At 40.9% G+C, this 19,198-nt stretch overlaps 2 protein-coding genes across 2 annotated transcripts in view; one reads left to right on the top strand and one right to left on the bottom strand.

Annotated features, from left to right (window-relative positions):
* The window catches only part of LOC308364154 (protein WWC2-like), a 45,684-nt gene extending 36,977 nt beyond the window's left edge, over positions 1–8,707 (bottom strand). Inside the window, exon 1 of the mRNA XM_080837171.1 lies at positions 8,485–8,707. Within this exon, the coding sequence (XP_080693297.1) occupies positions 8,485–8,612 (128 nt within the window). The 5' untranslated portion in view covers positions 8,613–8,707. The remainder of the gene's footprint in view (positions 1–8,484) is intronic.
* A 6,030-nt stretch (positions 8,708–14,737) lies between these two features.
* The window catches only part of dctd (dCMP deaminase), a gene marked incomplete at both ends in the record, with an annotated part of 37,554 nt that continues 33,093 nt past the window's right edge, over positions 14,738–19,198 (top strand). The window contains one exon of the mRNA XM_080836944.1: positions 14,738–14,778. Coding sequence (XP_080693070.1) covers positions 14,738–14,778 — 41 coding nt within the window. The remainder of the gene's footprint in view (positions 14,779–19,198) is intronic.

Genomic DNA, 19,198 nt, shown 5'->3' with positions numbered 1-19,198 from the left:
TTTGACCCTTCTAATCTATTGAGATCGCGAGTAACGTTTCTCAGTTATTATTCCCGAAGTCCACCAATCCGAAACTATACTTTTAACGTCAATATCACCAGGTTGCCTGCATCAAATTCCGACATCTAATATACCAGATAGGATGCCAAGAGCATGCTCTACAACATGGGATCATCCATTTCTAGCTACATAAAGCTGTTCACATATAAAGGGTTTTTATAAACTAACTCATCTTAATTCTGTGCTCAATAGTTTCATTGTAATACTATTTTACACATCATCCAATTTCAATTTCCAGGACAACTCTTTCAATTTCCATGTAAATGTTCAGTTTTGCTCAGTTTCCATGACTTTTCCAAACCTGGAAAATGACAAAATAAATTCCATGTTTTCCATGGTTTCCAGGTACCGTGGGAACCCTGGTGATGATAGAGCCAGGAGGAGGTGGAAGAAGTGGAGGTATTCACTAGGGGTGTAACGGTACACAAAAATCATGGTTTGGTATGTACCTCGGTTTTGGGGTTATGGTTCAGTAAGTTTTTGGTACAGTAGAGAACACAAGCAAAAACGATATTGGCATATTGTAAATAAGAAAAAAATAAATGTATGTGTTCATTTATACAAGGCAGGCACAGCCTGACTAAAATGAACAGGTGAAGGGGCATCGTACTGGGGCATCGTACTGGGGCTGAATGCTGTGGGGAGAAGGACCTGTCTGTTTTTGTCTCCTTTTGCATTTGGGTAATGTCTGTGTACCCACAGATATCAGAGTTCAGTTGAACATTGTCAGCATTTCACCCAAATCTGAATCTGACAAACTCGGCATACCAGGCTAAAATGTACAGCTGATAGACAGCACCAGTTGTTGTCTAATAGCTATGCATTTTAGCCCGGTTTGCCGGGTTTGTCACTGCCAAAACCTTCCGGGTAAAGCGTGCTATAGAATTTCTGTTCCAACCGTGCGAGTGGTAATGATGGACATCACTACCATTACCAGAGCAAAATAACCATGTCATGTTGTAGTAGCTTTCGTCCCTGTTCCATGCCAGTAATTGTGAAATGTAAAATGAGTTTTGAAACATTAGTAACGTAATGAGAGCTTAATGGGCTGCACCTGTGAGATGTTTGTATGGCGATTTCTGTCTTGGTTTTACAACTGTTACACCCCTAATATCTACTAATGAACACATATCTTAGGTTAAGCAAAAGGGTTGCTCAAGAGAGATCTGTAAATAAGTGCACCTCAAAAAAGATTGCAAAACAAGGGGCCAAAGAAAAGGGAAACCAAATTAGTCACTGACTCTGAAAATGCATTTTAAAAGGTTTTTAAGCTTTGGGGGAGTAGCCATGACTGAAGAGAAGGGTTTATAAAACTCAGCACTGATATGGTCGAAGTGTTGCACAACTTATTCAGGAGTATCGGGAGTTTCCAATGTTATGTGTCCCGCATGTGATCCCAAAACCTGAGAAGGATCTGCAGACTCGCCTTCATTACCGGCAGTCATGTTGGAGGTATGTGCTTGTAAACTCCACAGAGATAAGCCTGTGTATTGAACAGAACACATACAGTGCCACTTTAAAGTATGTGAACCCCTTGACCACTTAGGAGTTTTCTGTTGTTTTACCATGATTTTTCATTTTTTTCATCACCAATTTTCCATAGAAGGAATGTCAGGTTTATGTTTATCATTTGCATGTACTTTTTTTAGAGGGAATTGTTTGAGTAGCCAAAAGACTACATGAAACATGGAATAAGTCCATTTCAAAAGTAAGTGAACCCCCTGCTGAATTTGTAAAGTCAAGCAGGTAACAGATTCAGTGAAACTTATTTGGGTGCTTAATTAGTCAATTAAGCAAACCGATCATCTGAGACATCCTTAGGGAAAGGTTTGGGCAACACAGATTAAAAGAGGGAGGAAACCAACCAAACTACTGTAGTGCCAAGGTGTACCCACACAGATCAAGAATGCCGAAAGGAAACGAGATATCCGAGAACATCAGGAAGAAGGTTCTGACAGCCCATCAGTCTTGGGAAAGCTATAAGACCATCTCCAAAAGATTCCAGCTCCATCCATCCATCCAAGACAAATAATTTAGAAATGGAGGGCATTAAACATGACCGCATCTCTGCCTAGAAGTGGACGCCCATCAAGACCATCACCAAGAAGCACCAGAAGAAGAATAAATCAGGTAAAAGTCAACCCACACATCACCTCTAAAGAGTTTCAGACCTCTCTGGCAGCATCTGGGGTAAATGTACATGGGTCTACAATCAGACGAAAATTGAATAGACATGACATTCATGATCGGGTTGCTAGAAGGAAGCCTCTGCTCTCAAGAAAGAACAAAACTGCCCGTTTCAACTTTGCCCGAGAGCACTTGGATAAACCAAAGGCCTTCTGGAAGTCCCTTCTTTAAACAGATGAGTCCGAGATAGAATAATTTTGTCACGATCAAAACCAACAATTTTCGTCTGATTGTAGACCCATGTACAAGTCCTCAAGGGGTTCACATACTTTCAAGTGGCACTGTATCTGGCACAGGTTTCCACACATTTGCATATTGCCAAAATGATATAGGCCTAACCTTGAAGACTTTTGCACTAGCCTGAAACTACTTACAGACTGTCTACTAATCTAGCCCCTGACGGGACAAATCAAGAGTGACTTAGACTATGCCTGGAGGAAAGCTCAGCCTGGAGCAGGGAATCTATCACTACTGCCTTCAAAGACTCTTCTACCATACTGATGCTGTGTGGGGCAAAGGATGTCAAAATGTGTGGATTCCCAACGAGACATGGTAATCTCAAATGGCCTGACTTTCATTTCACTCTGGCAAATCAGAACCATTAAAAGGATGGATCTAATCTGTCTTTAAAGCTGTTATTATGGTGTAAAGGCAGTTTGGGGATAAAATGACTCCTGGTGAATACAGAATAATCTATGCAGCGGACTTCTTATCTTGACTGCTCATCGGGCATTTAGAGGCAGCTCAATGTAAGGGCATGTGAGGAAACGCTGTCAATAGGCCCTAATACATGTGCCAATGTGATCAGAACAGTTTATCGTATCGTATTCGCGTGTAGGTGTGAACATTTTCAAGGGAAACGGCTCTTGTCGTTACGTGTTTACATGTGCAAAATGTAAAGCGTTTACATTGCCTCGGGCATGCGCAAAGACCACGGAGATGTGCTCCCACCTGGTTTGTTTACTAACAACATCAACGTGGATCCGCAACGTGCACAGGCAGTGTAGTGGCTTAAAGTTCCCTTCTTTCTATCAGCATATAGTTCTTAATATTTTCTTTGAATAACCCCTCTCAGATGGAAAGAAAACGAGTCTACGCGTGGATGTGTTTCAACAACGGTAGAAAACTGTGTTTGCTCCGTCTTTTACTGAACTCATAATTATATGACAGTGGTAGGCTATTAGTTACAGTTGAGACACCCGAAATAACTTGCATGCGCAGCAATCCTGAGACGTGATTTTTAGTTTGCACATGAATACTAACGTCTTCTTTGATCCCAGGAAATTTGAGCACACAACCCATCTCCCTTACGGAGATATTGGCGAAAGTTGTTTTACCTACTTCATTGCAAACGTCTAGTTTTGCAAACGTGTCTAGTTTTTGTGCAGTAGTGAATAGAGTCTCAGTCTACTACACCATACATAGCATATCATGTTTTGTAGAAAATGATTAAGGTGCAACAAATGGTAATAAGCATATTTAAATTAAATGATTCACATTGCAAGTAAAATGGTGCGGCTGGAGCAGATACAGGGAGAGACAACGGTGACGCAGTTTGGATGTAGCGACAAACGTTTATGTGCTAATGTGTAGCTATTTCATTCCGTTTATTAACCTTTCCGGCTGTCTGTATGTATTTACTAGACAGCAGTAGACGTAAAGGAAAGGGAATTAACCCCGGCAGCGAAGCATTTTGCGGAGCATTTTACACCCCCGCATTCTCTCTACAAACTTCCATATAGACGCGGGATCAGCAGAGGAAAATCTTTGTTTCGTTAGGCTATTAGTTATATTTGAAAACAGCCAGTCATTGTAGCCTACCACTCGTGGAATAAGGAATTTCAAAGAGATGATGGAGTGATTTGACTCAGAAGTGACATTGGGCATTGGCAGCGCGATATGTTCAGAACAACTTAAACTTCTAGCTCAGTAACATCAACAGCTAAGAAAGAAGGTAAGAAAAATAGTCGGAAAACTTTGATTTGCAAGGGAAGCAGGCAAGTGTTGGGGTTGTTACAGTATATAGCCTTCAATGTGGTGAAATTTCGGAATTAATAGGCTCGAGTGGCGTTTCCTAAATATGCTTTCTTTCATTTTGCAAAAAACAGTAGGCTATATTACCATATTAAAATGGTGTACCAAATTGCGTTTTATTACTGATAAAAAATTGTAGGCCTACTAGCCTATTGGATCAGTCTCCTTTCAAGAACAGGCAAGAACTTTCTAGCCTCGAACTTTCTAGCCTCCTGTCACCGTCTCCCCCCAGTCACGCACCGACTCCCCCATGACACATCGGCCTGATTTGACACGCCCTTTTCTGAGCCGAACGATCGTGGTAAACCACCTCTCTCGAAAGGCTCAGACTATCGGCGGAAAAACGAACAGTTCACATCTAGACCCCTTATACATGAGGCAATTGTAACACGTTCGTGAGTTTCTATCGGTGCAGACGCGATGTAACAGCTTTACATTGACGCATGTATAAGGGGCTAGTACCAGGCAGTGACTGGCTTGTCTCTAAGCCAGTATGCTCGCCTGTGCATTATTAACCTAAATGTTGGCAACAGGAAGCCAGCGACCTGGATGCTATGAATATTTGGCTCCATTATAAAAGATAAAAAAGATTACTTCTTCCGCTAAAACAATTGCATGAGAGCTTGTTTCAAATGTTGAACTAATACAGACTGTCTACAGGGGGGGGGGGGGGCGGGTCTAAATAAAGCTCTTTAAAAAAGTTAACTAAATCAATCAAATGGTACAGTTGGGCTAGAGCAATATGTTGAACAAAATCAAATATTTTGCAGCAGTAGGCTACATGTTTTTGAAAGCTGTGTTGTGCATGTGATGTATTCTGATGGGTCACTCAGCTCCAGTTTATCCAGTACAAACTGATAAGTGCTTACTTGCATGTCAGAGTCGGAGCTGGGAAACATCATGTCAGATGTTCCGAATTGTCTCGAATGTGTGTCATAACAGCACCTTTAAGACAAAACGGCGAGGCGAGGCAGAATTGCGGTGCAATATTCCCGCCTTAAAAATGCTGTGTAAAAACACTTACAAACTAGTTCAGAGTAGTAACCAAATGTATTTCTCTTCAAGTTTTATGTGAATGAAGATTGGGTTATTTTATTTGAGTTCAATCCCATTTCTTCTGCCTCACCTATTTCTCTTTGGACAAAATTAACATTACAGGCCTAACTGTCACAGCTGTCATCTAGACGGTCGAGGGCAAATACCAAGACACCCCCCCCCCCTTTCGGACTGCAACGCTTCTGTGCCTTCTGGGATCTTGTGGGTGGGGGGGGGGGGGGGGGGTTAGGGGTTCTACAGGCTCCACCTTCTCCCGCACATTCCTGTGCCTGCCTCTGAGCCTCCGCTGGCCCGGATTTCACTAATACCTCCTCTAACAGTAAACACACAAACCACCACACACACACACACACACACGCACACGCACATACAAACACACACACACACACACACACACACGCACACTAAACTCTAAAGTACCAAATAGTAGTACCTACCACATCTTACCACACTGTGTAACCCTTTTACAGACACAAAACAACGCATCTAGGCGTATTTTGTAATAGAACATAAATACCATCCAACTAACAAACAGGATCATACATTCTGCCTCACTCCACACCCAGACTCCTTTGACTGTGAATCTCCTACACAAATTCATCTGTCTCAGCGTCATCATACATCTCTTGCTATCTCTCTCCTATCCAAAGGCCCTTCCAGGAACATTAAGCTGACCTGGGTCAGAACCAATCAGCAAGGCCTCGGCTCCCCTTTCTCCCACACAAGTGCACACAGACCGTCTCCAGCTGTCCGCCAACTGAGCACATCCCACCGAGACCCGCTGGATTTGGACTGATGGCGAACAACAAGGTCTCTGGTCATACGCTCCTCTTGTTTCACCTACATGAACACACACCAAGGGGGGACTGGGTTGCCATGGAGATGTCAGCAACACAGCAAGGGGCAAGGAGGGCCTCTGACCACAGGGACCCCTCACAGGTTCACCACACAGTGAAGAGTGAGCATGTGTATGTGTATGAGAGAAAGAGAGGGGGTACCATATCTCAGCAGGCTCCTGTTATACTACTATAAGAGACAGTCACCATGGGTACATCTCAATATTCTCCCTTTGCAGTACACTTTCTAGGGAATCTGCCGTTTTCAGGGCTGTCCCATTTTCGGAATGTTCCAGTGCACTAAAAAATGAACTCCCTGAAAAATCCCATAATGCACTTGGAAATGCAGTGCTCCCAGACCTTTAGTAACATCATGATTCATGACAGACTTAACTTTTAAATTGTTAACATCTGTCTAACTGCCATAGTTAAAACATGTTGTGTAGAACTAACCTGGCAAGCATGCCAGTCACAGTTGACTTAGTAAGCTAGTAACAGAATGTGAAATGTCACTCACATGTTGCGTTGGTAACGTGAAATATTCCCGTATCAGTGTTCCTTTGTTTACCGTGTCAGGGCACTAATCAATGCCCAAACTCGTATACCATCTACTGATTCATTACATAAGGAACCCCAGCCCAAATCGAAACGTTGCCCATGCCTGTCCCTCTCACTCACAAGCACGCACGCCGCATAATGTCCACCCCCAGACACCTGTCTACAGAAGCGCACACACATAAAAAACATTAAAATGTCAAAACCTCACTAAGAGAACAACAAAATGATCCAATATCATCCTCAGTGTAATACTGTAAGGAATTACAGAGAGAAGAGAAAATCTTCTGTTTGTTTTGAAGAGAGGAACAGACAACTTCATGCTCTTTGGGATTGCTCAACATGATGAGCACAACATTGCCTGAGTAACAGGTGCTTACAGATTTGACCGCTACCTTCTGCCAGTGAGGAGGTGGGGTTCCAGATTGCCTCAAGGCCATAGATCTGCCCAAACAATGAAGACTCATCCAAGGGCTTCTCAGTCCTGCTTCTGGAGTCCTCCTACCCCTGCATATCTTGTATCTCTCGATTCTCCAAGTGCACCCTATTCAAATCAGTGCCCAAATGTCCTTGAGAAACTAAAGCAGGTGTGTTCAGGTAGTCAAGTGTGCCACTGACAACGTCAGTCTCATATGCAGGTGTAATCCTGTCAAAGAATTTATATTTTTAGAACTAATTTGGTTTAATTTGAAGATTTTCAACTTTATCATTGTTTAGTGCAGCCCTGTTTCATTAATGAGGCAACACTTTTGTGAAACATTCAGAGTTCAAATAATAAGACCATCAGTGGCATTCTGTCTCCATAACATTTGTCTTTCCTTCAAACGGAGTTCACAGTATTCTGTAAGAAGGTACCCCCAAAAGGTAAATCGATGTATAGAGGTGTGTCGTTTTCATATCAACATTCTTTATGGTAAAGAACAAGGCCTAACAAGACAGTGTGATGTGGCCTGAACGGTAGTTTAACTCGCTGATGTTCTACAGCTTCCCAACACACCTATTCTAAATGCAAACGGGCCTATTGAAGTCAGTTGATATTAACAACACATTATTGAGTGGTTGCATACTGTTTTTACAGTCTTAACGTGAACTGTCTGACAGGCATACCCATAACATACTTGACGCCTAAGTGAACAGTGATGTGACAAACCACGGCTGAACTGGTGTACAGACTGGTCTGAGCAGTGTCTTTGGCTTTGAGGTGCGGGTCAGGTAGCATATCAAAATCTCACTGCACACTTAAAACAGCATAACTTGATATACAAATATATATTTAGCTATGTGAACATTCAGAAGAGTGATGATATTTTCCATGACTGTATGGGGGTTCGTCACTAATCCTAACGGGAACAATCCCCCTTTTGTACACTTCCACGGCAAAATCCATCCTAGTCACGGTGCATGCCCCACAGTAACTGTACAATGTATTGTACTCTCATTGCTCTAGTTTGCTAAGAGTTATTGAACTTAAAGAACAGTGGCTAGCTAATAACGTTAACAGTTCAACTTCGGCAAAGTATGCCCAAATTCTAATATGCAAGTTCTGCAACTGAATATTGTGTTAGCCTTCTTTAGCACGTTGTCGGCAACTTGCTTAAGTCGCTGCAGTGCAGTTGCCATGTAAAAGAAACTTCGTAAGCATTTCCCCATTCTTTTCCCCAACACTAGATCACTGCCCTCCCCTGTTAATGCTTGAGGAAACCGTGTTTGTCAACTTTGAAGTGTTTAATGTTGCTGTATAGCAACGTAACGTTACCTGTCCCTAGGGTCAACCCAGCTGGTTTGCTTGGTATTGTGGTCGATATAAAATACTTTGCCGTCGTAATCCGTCGCCTGTTCCCAGCCGTCCGGTAACGGCAACTGTCCATTCCCCTTTCTAGGCATTGTCAACTCCAAAAAGTTCCGCCATAAGTACGGAAAAGAAGAAAGAAACTCCAGCGAACTACAAAACTGCGTCCAGATCCATATTTCGCCCTCCCCTGTCCTCCATCTTAGCTCCTAACAGTTCGGACAGACACGAGTCCGTTCCCAGCCAGCAGCTCATTAGCATATGATTAGCATAAATCTATTTGCATGCACATTCCTCAGTGCAACATTCCACGGGATTAACCCTTCAAGACATCACCAGTGGCGAATTTGTGTTGACAAAAAAACCTGTTGCACTGGCCCGATCGACTTCAAGTCTGACGACCCCGTTAAATTGGTTTGCTGTTAGCAAAGCTTTTCTTTATCTTACTTTCTGCATTGCTTTCTCTTTCTTTCTTTCTTTCTTTCTTCTGCCAACAAAAAAAGCGAGAGATTAAAAATAGCCTATATGGAATTTCTATTTGAATCTATCTGCCAAACTAAACATCTTCCTGTCATGTCCTTTTATCACGCAGTTACAGCCGATAAACGATTTTTGACGGTTCTATGTAAATGTTGAGTGTTTGTAAAGGTTCCACCTCATGTTTATTCAGTAGCCTAAACCATTTTGCTCTACTGACAATCCCAGACTTTACATAGAGCAGACCAGATAGCCTACAGTTCTTACACTTGAAGTGAAACTTTTCATTTTAAAATCAAACATACAGCTTTCGTCTCTATTCACTATTCAAGCTATTTTGTTCACAAATTTTCATCGGATCAATTGTGTAGTGAAAATCTTGCACACAAATGTATAACTTTCAACAGAGACACAAGGTGAGATTTTGAATGTAGCATGCGGATTCCATCACACACGTTGTCTGTGAGTTTCATCGCATTAGGTTACACACAAACTGAGAAATTAAGCAAGTTACAACTGCCCCTGTGTCACAGCTGTAGGCTACCTGGTCTCTAGCATGCTTGTTCACACCGAATAGGGCCTACAAGCTAGGCTATAATGGCAAATAACTATGGAGGGACGAAAGTAACACCTGTCCCCTCATCAATGCAGTAGGCTCCCCCCAGATATTGAAAATAAAAGCATAAATAACTATTTTGTTTCTGTGTTTTGTTGAGGTGAGAAATGGAAGATCAGCCCTAGTATGATGTTAATATCTTGTGCGTATGTGCGTATCATGGAGGGGGAATTAGGTAGTGACCATAACCCATGGAGACAGATGGGGTAAGGTCACGAAGGGCTCCTATTTGGGCAACAGTTTGACTGAAATTAAATAACATTTTACAAAGAAAGGAACAGGATATAGATTACAAGACTTATATCTATGTAGAAGGCTAAATCATCCATAGTGCATCATATTTCCATCACGCAAGATAGCTACTTGAGGACAACGAGTGTGATTAGTTAGTCACAAAATGTTGTCTTCTAGTCTTTATTTCAGTTGAATTAAAAAGAGTACTTTCCCCCAGGTTCTCCCCTACTTTTCAGTCACCAACCAGTGTTTTGGAAAAACAAACTCCTCCGATTTTTAGGCCTTAATTTTTTTTTTTTAAGATGTAACTGCATGGGCGAAGTCCAGACAGTCTATGGATACCAGTAAAACATGTGCTATAGACATGAATGTCAACGGTATATGGAGATCAAAGCCATTATCTTAAAGCATACCATATCGGTCTTGCATTTACAGATGTAGTTTTTTATTGTCACGTCAACTCATTTATATATATAACTGAACTAACGAAAATCTAACCATTCTGGTAAGCTAGATGCCTTTCCCCATGTTGAGTGACTTCCATTTAGAACTTGGTTTACTTCCATACCAAACAGAAACATGACTCTTGATTCCACAATAAGGACTGTAGGCTATTGTTTTTGGTGTTAAGTCAGAAATCCCATCACAGTTTGCCCATGTACATAAAAGTCAGCCTTAATCCTACCGGAACTTCATAGCTCCTCGCCTTAGGTGAACTCCTTTATTCCAACACATCTCTCTCATATGTAATCTCTCTCTCTCTCTCTCTCTCTCTCTCTCTCTCTCTCTCTCTCTCTCTCTCTCTCTCTCTCAATCACACACACACACACACACACACACACACACACACACACACACACACACACACACACACACACACACACACACACACACACACACACACACACACACACACACACACACACACACACACACACAATAGGCAACTCCAAAAAATGAAGCAGTGATACTGATGAACTGATTGGTTTGTTTGTAGACAAGCAATGCCAATCAGATCTATCCTATCAGAGAAAATGGGAAGTTTTTTTTATCTTAAGCTCTAGGTCATTGGCTCAAATTAATGGATTTAAAACATTTGAAAAATGATACATTATACTTTATATTAATACATAAAATGTCACGTTTGGGGATGTTTAATTTTAAAAGGGGGTCATTACTGCCTGTTGGTCTTCTAGATCCACTTATATTCTCTCCATGAAATTCTGTCCTTCGGCAGAAAGAAATAATGATATTGCCTAATTAGGTAGTAGTTAGGTAGGAGAGAAAGAGTGGATGTAAGCAGAAGCAGAGCCTTATCTCAACTGAAAAATCACATACCCATCTGGAAAAATTGAGAGGAGAGAAAAATGAGAAATGAGGATATGGGTAGGAATGCTTCAGCAGCAGAACAGAGGAAAGTGCATCTCTCTCTGTCTGTCTCTCTCTTCCTCTCTCTCTCTCTCTCTCTCTCTCTCTCTCTCTCTCTCTCTCTCTCTCTCTCTCACACACACACACACACACACACACACACACACACACATACACACACACACACACACACACACACACACACACACACACACACACACACACACACACACACAGTTCTCTTTCTGCTGAGAGAGAAAGATGAAATAAATCATTCACACATCTATAGTAAACATCTGAGTTTTCTTCTGACTCCAAACTCAATTTGGTGGTTGACGGACATTTCCTACCTTTGTCTTGCATCTGCTGAACAAGCTGGAGTTGAATTTAGAAATAGGAAAGTTCCTCTTTCCCCCATTCTTCTTGTCATCTTTGATGAATGGTTGCTTGGGGCTGGTGAGATGGTGTCTTTCCTGCGGAACGGCTTGCTTGTTGTCTCATTGAGGGTTGTCATCTCGTTGTGAAAGGGGATATTTTTAAAACTGTAGCCGTGGATAAAATACTCTAAGGTCACCCGAGGTAGGCCTGCACCTCGTTTCAAAAGAGTTTTTAGTTGGGAGGAGTGAAGAGCATTAAATCTGCCACTTATGTCCTCCCTTTCCTCCTATAATGAGCTTTTTAAAACACATTGAATCTAATTTAACCACAATGTTTAAATGTGAATGATAATTCATGCTTCAAATTCAGTCCACAATGATTTCCTGTGGTTAAAGGCAAATTGGTGGACTGAGATCACACACCCTCTGCTCCCCTTGTGGTCCATTTTCGTCTTGTACATTCATTATAAAATATCTTCCCATCTAATTCAACATTAACTTAGCAGCCCTAATGAAATTACTACTGAGAGAAGCATCTCATCTTTGTTTCTGTTTTTTGTGTACAACAGCAGCCATCACTCTCATCCTTTTTACTCAAATTTAGCCTGAAACTGACAACTGACTGTGTCTCATCTTAGATATTGCTTAGGTTATTGTATCTATTGTAGTACATTCAGAAGAGTGTGTGAGATCAACATTTTGAAATACAACAACATAGCTGTTTTGAGTGGGCTAAAAATAGCTGAATCCGTTTTTCCAGGGGTTATGGACAGTCACAGAACACTGTAAACAGTTACTGTACATTTGGTGCAGGATGTTTTGCTCATCTCCCCATTGGGTATTTAGCCTTCATTTAGCATTCACAATATACGCTATTACTTTCCATTATTGATTTGGATCACAATTCCTACCTACACCTCTTTTCAAGATTGTGAGCTGACAGTGCCAGGCTTATTAAAACGATCTGCAACCTGCAACAAGGATACACAATGAGCAATATGCATTATTAAACATAAAACTGATAATCTTGGAAAATATACCATGTTTGAACAATACATGTTTCTCAGTACAGTTTGTGTGTAACATGAGTTTGCTCTCCCTCTGCGCTGTGTTGTGTAGAAATTGACGGACGCCACAATCAGACTGCTTTTTTTGCTCTGATAGACATCAAAGAAAGAAAACGCATACAGCTGCCTGCAGGTATGATCCAGACTCATCACAGCTCCACTGCCGTAGCACAGCACTTAAAGAGGCATAGGGGCCAAAAGTTAAAGGATCCTAGTGAGAGAACAAAGCCAACACTCACCACTGTGCCCAGATCCAAATAGGCATGGGGAAATGCATACCACACAGAGAGAAATTCAGGGAAACAAAACTGCAGTGGAAGAATTCAGAAAAACTCATCTAACTGCTACCCTCATCCTCACTAATTTCACTACATTTCATCCAGCTGAAAAGCCTCTGTACGCTCAGGGGACCGTTCCTGAGGACAAAGCTTATGCTTATGCACAGGCCTGCTCCCACTCTTACTTTTGCATGGCCATTTAGAACAAATTGTAAGTGCAAAAAAGTGGCCTTGTGAGCACATAACAGCTGTCAATAAAAACCACCATACCAAGAAAGGAGTGGATATTGCTCATAGATGGTGTGACACCAACAGACTCCATCATATCTAAATGGAAGAAACAATAGCCTCCACTTTATCTGGATTGCATGCGATGCCCTCCTGAGAAATGATATGTCCCCAAAACTTTACAGATCTCCTAAAATGATTGCACTTAGCAGGAGACATCTTCAGGGTGTATTTCTTTAACCGATCAAACACTATATGCAAGAGCTGCAAACTCTCTGCTTCTGATCTACCAAATATTAATACGTCATCCAAACAACAAAGGTACTCCAAAAAACTCTGGTGGCACAGTTCTTCTCTGTAAACAAAGTGATTCAGAGTCTGAACCTTATTCTATCTAGCCAATCAGCAATGGTGCTGCAAGAGCACTGCGGGAGGGGTATATTTGATTGGCTTTTTAAATCAAATGGATAGGTGTTCCACAAACAAATATGAAAAAAACTAAATAAAAAGTGCAATCTGCAAACCAAATAGCCTACCTCTCAGTGTTGGCTACACCAAGGGATTAAGCCCACTGAAAATCTTGTGCCATAATTGGCTCCCCTGAGATGTCATTATGCCATGAGACCACATGTGGCAAAACCATGCACTCCACGCTGACTGGTTACCCTCACTAGATTGTATGTAGGCTACAGTAACAGGAGTTGCTTAGACTGATGTGTTGGCTTGACACTGGAAGATACATTTTGCGTCTTTTGTTTTGTTTGAAGTTTAAGACATTTGTTTGAAAGTTTTAAGTGGTGCAGGGAGTGAAATAGGACGTAAGAGGGGATAAAGGTGGGTGATTGTTGTGCTGTTCGTTCCAGAGGTAGGGTTCTCTTAAACATGATTTGGCTCAACAGAGGGAAAAATTACAATAGCACAATATTTTTTCCAAAATAGACTCTATTAGGCCTCGTCCATACGTATGTTAGGGAGAAGCTGTGTAAGAGAAAGAGGACATGGTGACTAAAGTTTACAGATACATGAAACATAAGCTTGTCAGTTTATGTTATTGATTCGGACCGATGGCACCACTTTATTAACTTGGACAAACCACTTCACTGCCACGCGGTGGACAAGGAGAGTATTGCAGTTTGTAAGATGACATTTGCGCTGCATTGTTTGCATTTTGTTCACACTTTTGTTCTAGTAGGCCTACTCAAGTTTAATTTATCTTACATATTGTTTTATCATCTCTTCATTTTTGTTTGTTAGCCATTTTGCAAGACAAAATGGTCAAAAACCTACCACTTTGGGTACATTTACTTGGCCTAGTTTATTTATTTGTAAAGGAATACCAACACTGTAATGAAGAGGTGAATAGTGTGCTTGGCCTATTTTAAGCATATTTTTGCAAACTGCTCGATACCACGCAACTTCCGCAATCTTTAAGTTGGCTAAAAATGACGTACGTACGTCAAAACACTTTCCCGGCATAATTTTCGCGGGACTTTCAGCTTCCTGTTCCTAGGTTATCCTCTGCTTGCAACACAAACATTCTATCATCGACCTTAGACTGAATAGAGTTTGCCAACGATGAGTGAGGACACGAATGAGGAGACATCTCACTTAAATGGGTAAATTCAATTTAAACAAATATGATATACATCAGAAACAACTACTGACATGGTGTGGAACGGGTTCTTTACATAGGGTGTTCGTTGAAGTTGGATTTTAGCGTTCAGTTACACAGTTATACATTGGTATAGTGCTTTACTTTTATGACCAGGCATTACGCCAATAGCAAAGTTGGGATTGTGATGGAATCATTCCTTGGGGAAATGATTATCGATACTTTATGGGAAGGCGGCATTTGACAACCGGTATCTAGCGACTAAACTGCTGCATTTACCTACTCTGTACTAGAACGGGCAAGATAAGAGTGCAGTAATATGTTGGGAAACTGCGCTAAAACACGTCTAAATAAGGATGTAGCCGACGGGTAACAACTGAGAGCGACTGTAGACCAGTATTATTTTCTAACACATTTGGCTTCTATATAGACTTTCTGGAACATCACAGGTTGACATCACGGTACAGTACAGCGCCTGGCGTTATCATCAGTCACTCCACTCTTTGCGCACTTGTATTTCAATAGATGAAATGGAAATGACACCTTGGCCACAATTCCAGTGAAAGCTACAATTATGGTACACTGAGACAGCATGTGTGAAAATCAAAAATGATTCCCCGGTGTGGTTTAACTGACTACAGTAGAGCACTGATTATTGTGCTCTTTTAGAGAGGCCCTTATTATAACTCTAACACCTCTTCAGGTGTGAGTGGCACATGCAGGGGTTAAGGGTTAATGAGAACACACACACACACACACACACACACACACACACACACACACACACACACACACACTAAACAATTGTCAGCCTAGTGGGAGCTCTAACTTTGTACTTCCTAGTCGTGCCTACTCATGCAATCCCTGAAGGTGAGCCTTGGTGGCAGAGGAGAGGTGTAAATGGTGCCATCCTGAGCCTCCTCTTCACCCACGCAGGCATGAAGAGGTGCCCACATCACCCTGGGGTGGCACTCAAGAGTGCAGCCTTAACCCCTGTGTGCCCTGCCAAGAGGAACCTTTAGCACCCTCTGTCTCAGGGTCTGTACTCATCCAGCTCCTCTCGTACATTCAGCCCATGTCCGCGTCTCGCTTCTGACAGCGAGGGAAAATGCCAAGGGAAATGTCTGTCTGGTTATTACATTTGTGTTTGAGAGGCTGAAATTAAGCAACACTCAAAGGCACTCCTGACTGACTCTGTGAGTACAGCGAGATTTGAATAATGAGGAGCGTAATCTCAGTTTTGAGGATGCTTGCCTTTAAAATTAATCCTTCAGACAGACACACACACACACACACACACACACACACACACACACACACACACACACTCACTCACACACACAGCTAGAAGGCGTTGCACAGTTGCAGATGCATAGTAATTTCTGTCAATGAGTGCCATGTATTTAGATGTTTGCAATCTACTCACTTGGACTAAATCTTACCTTTTTCAGCCAAAGGTAAAATATATGTGCAAGACCATATCCGATTTTGGCACACTAACATTGTAATTTTTTTCATGTTTGCTGCTGTTTTTTTGCTCTGCAAAATGTCCACCTGTGCAAGTCTTCAGCACACCTGTGAGGCTTGCTTCATGTTTTTTTTTACCACAGGCAGGTAATTTTCTTCCTCTGCAATTGAGGCTCTCTGCCAAAAAAAGGACAAAGAAAAGGATGTATATTGAAGCACCAGGCGGACTGCTGGCAAAAGCGATAATCCATGCGGCTCGTGGTTGCGACGAGGACTAGGATTCCTCAAGTGAATTCCCCGGAGAGACAGAGCATTATCCCAGCTTTCATCCCTCCCAGCTGCACTGCCACTTTAGCAATCAGGGTCCATCACGGGCTGCACCAATGTGAGCCCAGGGACTAATGCGCCCACCCGCATCTCATTAAGGGGCTTCTGTGGGCATGACGAGACATAATGGGCCGTATGTGGCTCTGTATGGCTGTCAGTGCCAGACGGTGCCAGTGCCGCGGTTTTGAAAGGGACGTCGGTGAGAGGGTTTCCATCCCACACGTGGCGAGACTGCTAAGTGGAATCCGCTCTGTTAAATGGATTCAGCCAGCCCACTGATTGCTCAATTTACTTTATCCAAACGTTTTAGGTCACAAATATAAACCTGTGAATCTAACTAAATCATCAGAAGTAATGGATACTCAGGGTTGGGTTTCCCAATAACGGTGTCTCTTAAGAGTTTAACGAAGACTGGAAAGGTATAATTTACTAAAGTTGTTTTTTTTTCTCTGCGTGTTTCCGTAACCATCTCTAACGAGATCCCCTAACAGGAACCTTCCTACGTAACCACCCTATGTAAGAGGCAAATCCATGTTTCTGGTATCCAGTTGTGGTGATCATTTCAGGGGATCTTTATCAGAAACAAGAAATACTAGATGTTTTTCATAGATTTGTATTTGCAAGGGATTCAAAAGGATCAGCTAATTCATTTATACTGAGGCTTTTTATTTAATGAAGCACAAAATGTAATGCAACACATACTATTTTGTCCTTTATTGTAGTCAGTGCATCCACACACTAAAACAACACTTTCAGACTCTAAAATATTTGTTTTACCTGAAAACTGTGTTGAGGTATAGCTGGGTCAAAGACGTGACGTGTGAACATGAGGATGAAATACATTTAAAAGTGTTAGGCTAACATTTGAGAATAATCTATCAAATCACTTTGAAACATAATTTTCTTCAAGACCAAATTCTAAAAGTTCTGGTTTTATCCATTTTGTTGAGAATATTAGGAAAATAATGGTGTAACCATAAAAAAGTGGTACCAACTAATAGAACATGCAAAAAAATTGTGAAACTCTCTTCAAAATAGCCTCTGATATACTTTGGCATAATCTTACACTTGCACTTTTTAAAACGTAATAATAGTTATGTAACATCATCGTTCGGAATATTTAAATTAATATGAGGAATCATGTCTGCCAATCAACCTCTTGAAATGTCAAGTGGTGTAACCGCATTTTAGGAGCCATTTTGTAAATATTGTGCCAGAAGATCATGTCACAGAGAAGACCCCTGAAGAACCTAACTGCTACATGTCAAGGTTAGTACTCTTTCTAAAATGTGCCATAATTAAGCGTTTTTCAGCCATGGTCAGGTGACATGTCAAGTGGTATGACCTCAGTAAAAATATAAATAAACCATAATAATCAAAGTGATTATATTAAATGTAAAATATGTTTTTAAATATTCACACCAATGTTAAGTGTTGACAGTCATCCTAAATAATGCCTGCAGATTTTGGTTTTAAATTGAAATGTCAAATGGTGTAACCGGTTACACCATTTGACATCTTCCTGTTTGAGGCCGATTTGATCAATTTAGGGCCAAAAGCTTTATTTGTGATCCTGATTATACAATTGCTTATAGTTGAAATAGTGACTCCTACTGTTCAATATTAACAGCAGGTTTAGATGTGATTTTTTTTTTCCCCCCATGAAGTTTATTGATGGATACATTTTTTTGTATGTTTAGTTGTATTTATTTATTTATTTATTTGATTAATTATTTATTTGTTCATTCATTCATACATTTAAATTCACATTTCTATAATATATTGTATGTAAGTAGACAGAATTTTGATATAGGTCTGGACATAATGTAAATGCAAACAATAAGCTTTCTATCCTCTTGTCCCCTAACAGATGCCACTTTCAACCAAAGAAAAAGGCTTGCCATAGGCTGGTATGCCTCATATCTGGTAGGCATTAAGTCAATGGCCTGGCCAAAAGACAGGAAAGGTAGTACAGACATGCTGAACCTGACTCCTTCACTAAATCCGTCAGCAGATGACAGCCCTCCTCAGAGTATTTAACTGATCAGTTTGGTCCTGTTTGGTCCTGTTTCTTCATAGTTTTGGTTAATGTTTTTAATGTAATATGAAAAATAACATGACAATATATTAAAACATCTAATTCATTTTACCTTGGCGACCTATTTGTTTTTCTGTGTCAATTGCTTGCTCTTTGGCTGTAGAAGCAGAATGGTCATTTGGCGTAACCAGTATTTTTCACAAAAATCTCATATTGTAAAAAAAAGTGAATATGGATGATACTTAAGTATTCCACTACACTGTTATAATGTGTTTTAAAACCATTTTTACCCAAATGGCCATGGAATATGCAGAAAACTTTAATGTTTACAACATAATGTCTTGCTCAGTACAATAAAACATCAATTTAATCTGGATTTTTTTAAAATAAATCAATTACTTGTTTTCATGACTACACGTACATAAAATCTAGGAGGATGAAATATTAAATACTTGTGTAATGGTTACACCATTTGACAATATACAGGGCCATTAGTTCCTGATTTGGTGAAAAATGGTAGAAATGTCATATCAAATACTATGAAACCAACAGAAATGCAAAATATACATTCTAACAGTCCTTGGGCATGTTG

Source organism: Sprattus sprattus (assembly GCF_963457725.1).
Source record: "Sprattus sprattus genome assembly, chromosome: 4".
Taxonomy (NCBI): domain Eukaryota; kingdom Metazoa; phylum Chordata; class Actinopteri; order Clupeiformes; family Clupeidae; genus Sprattus; species Sprattus sprattus.
The sequence above is the reverse complement of the archived record's forward strand: the minus strand, read 5'-3'. Positions and strand labels throughout refer to the sequence as shown.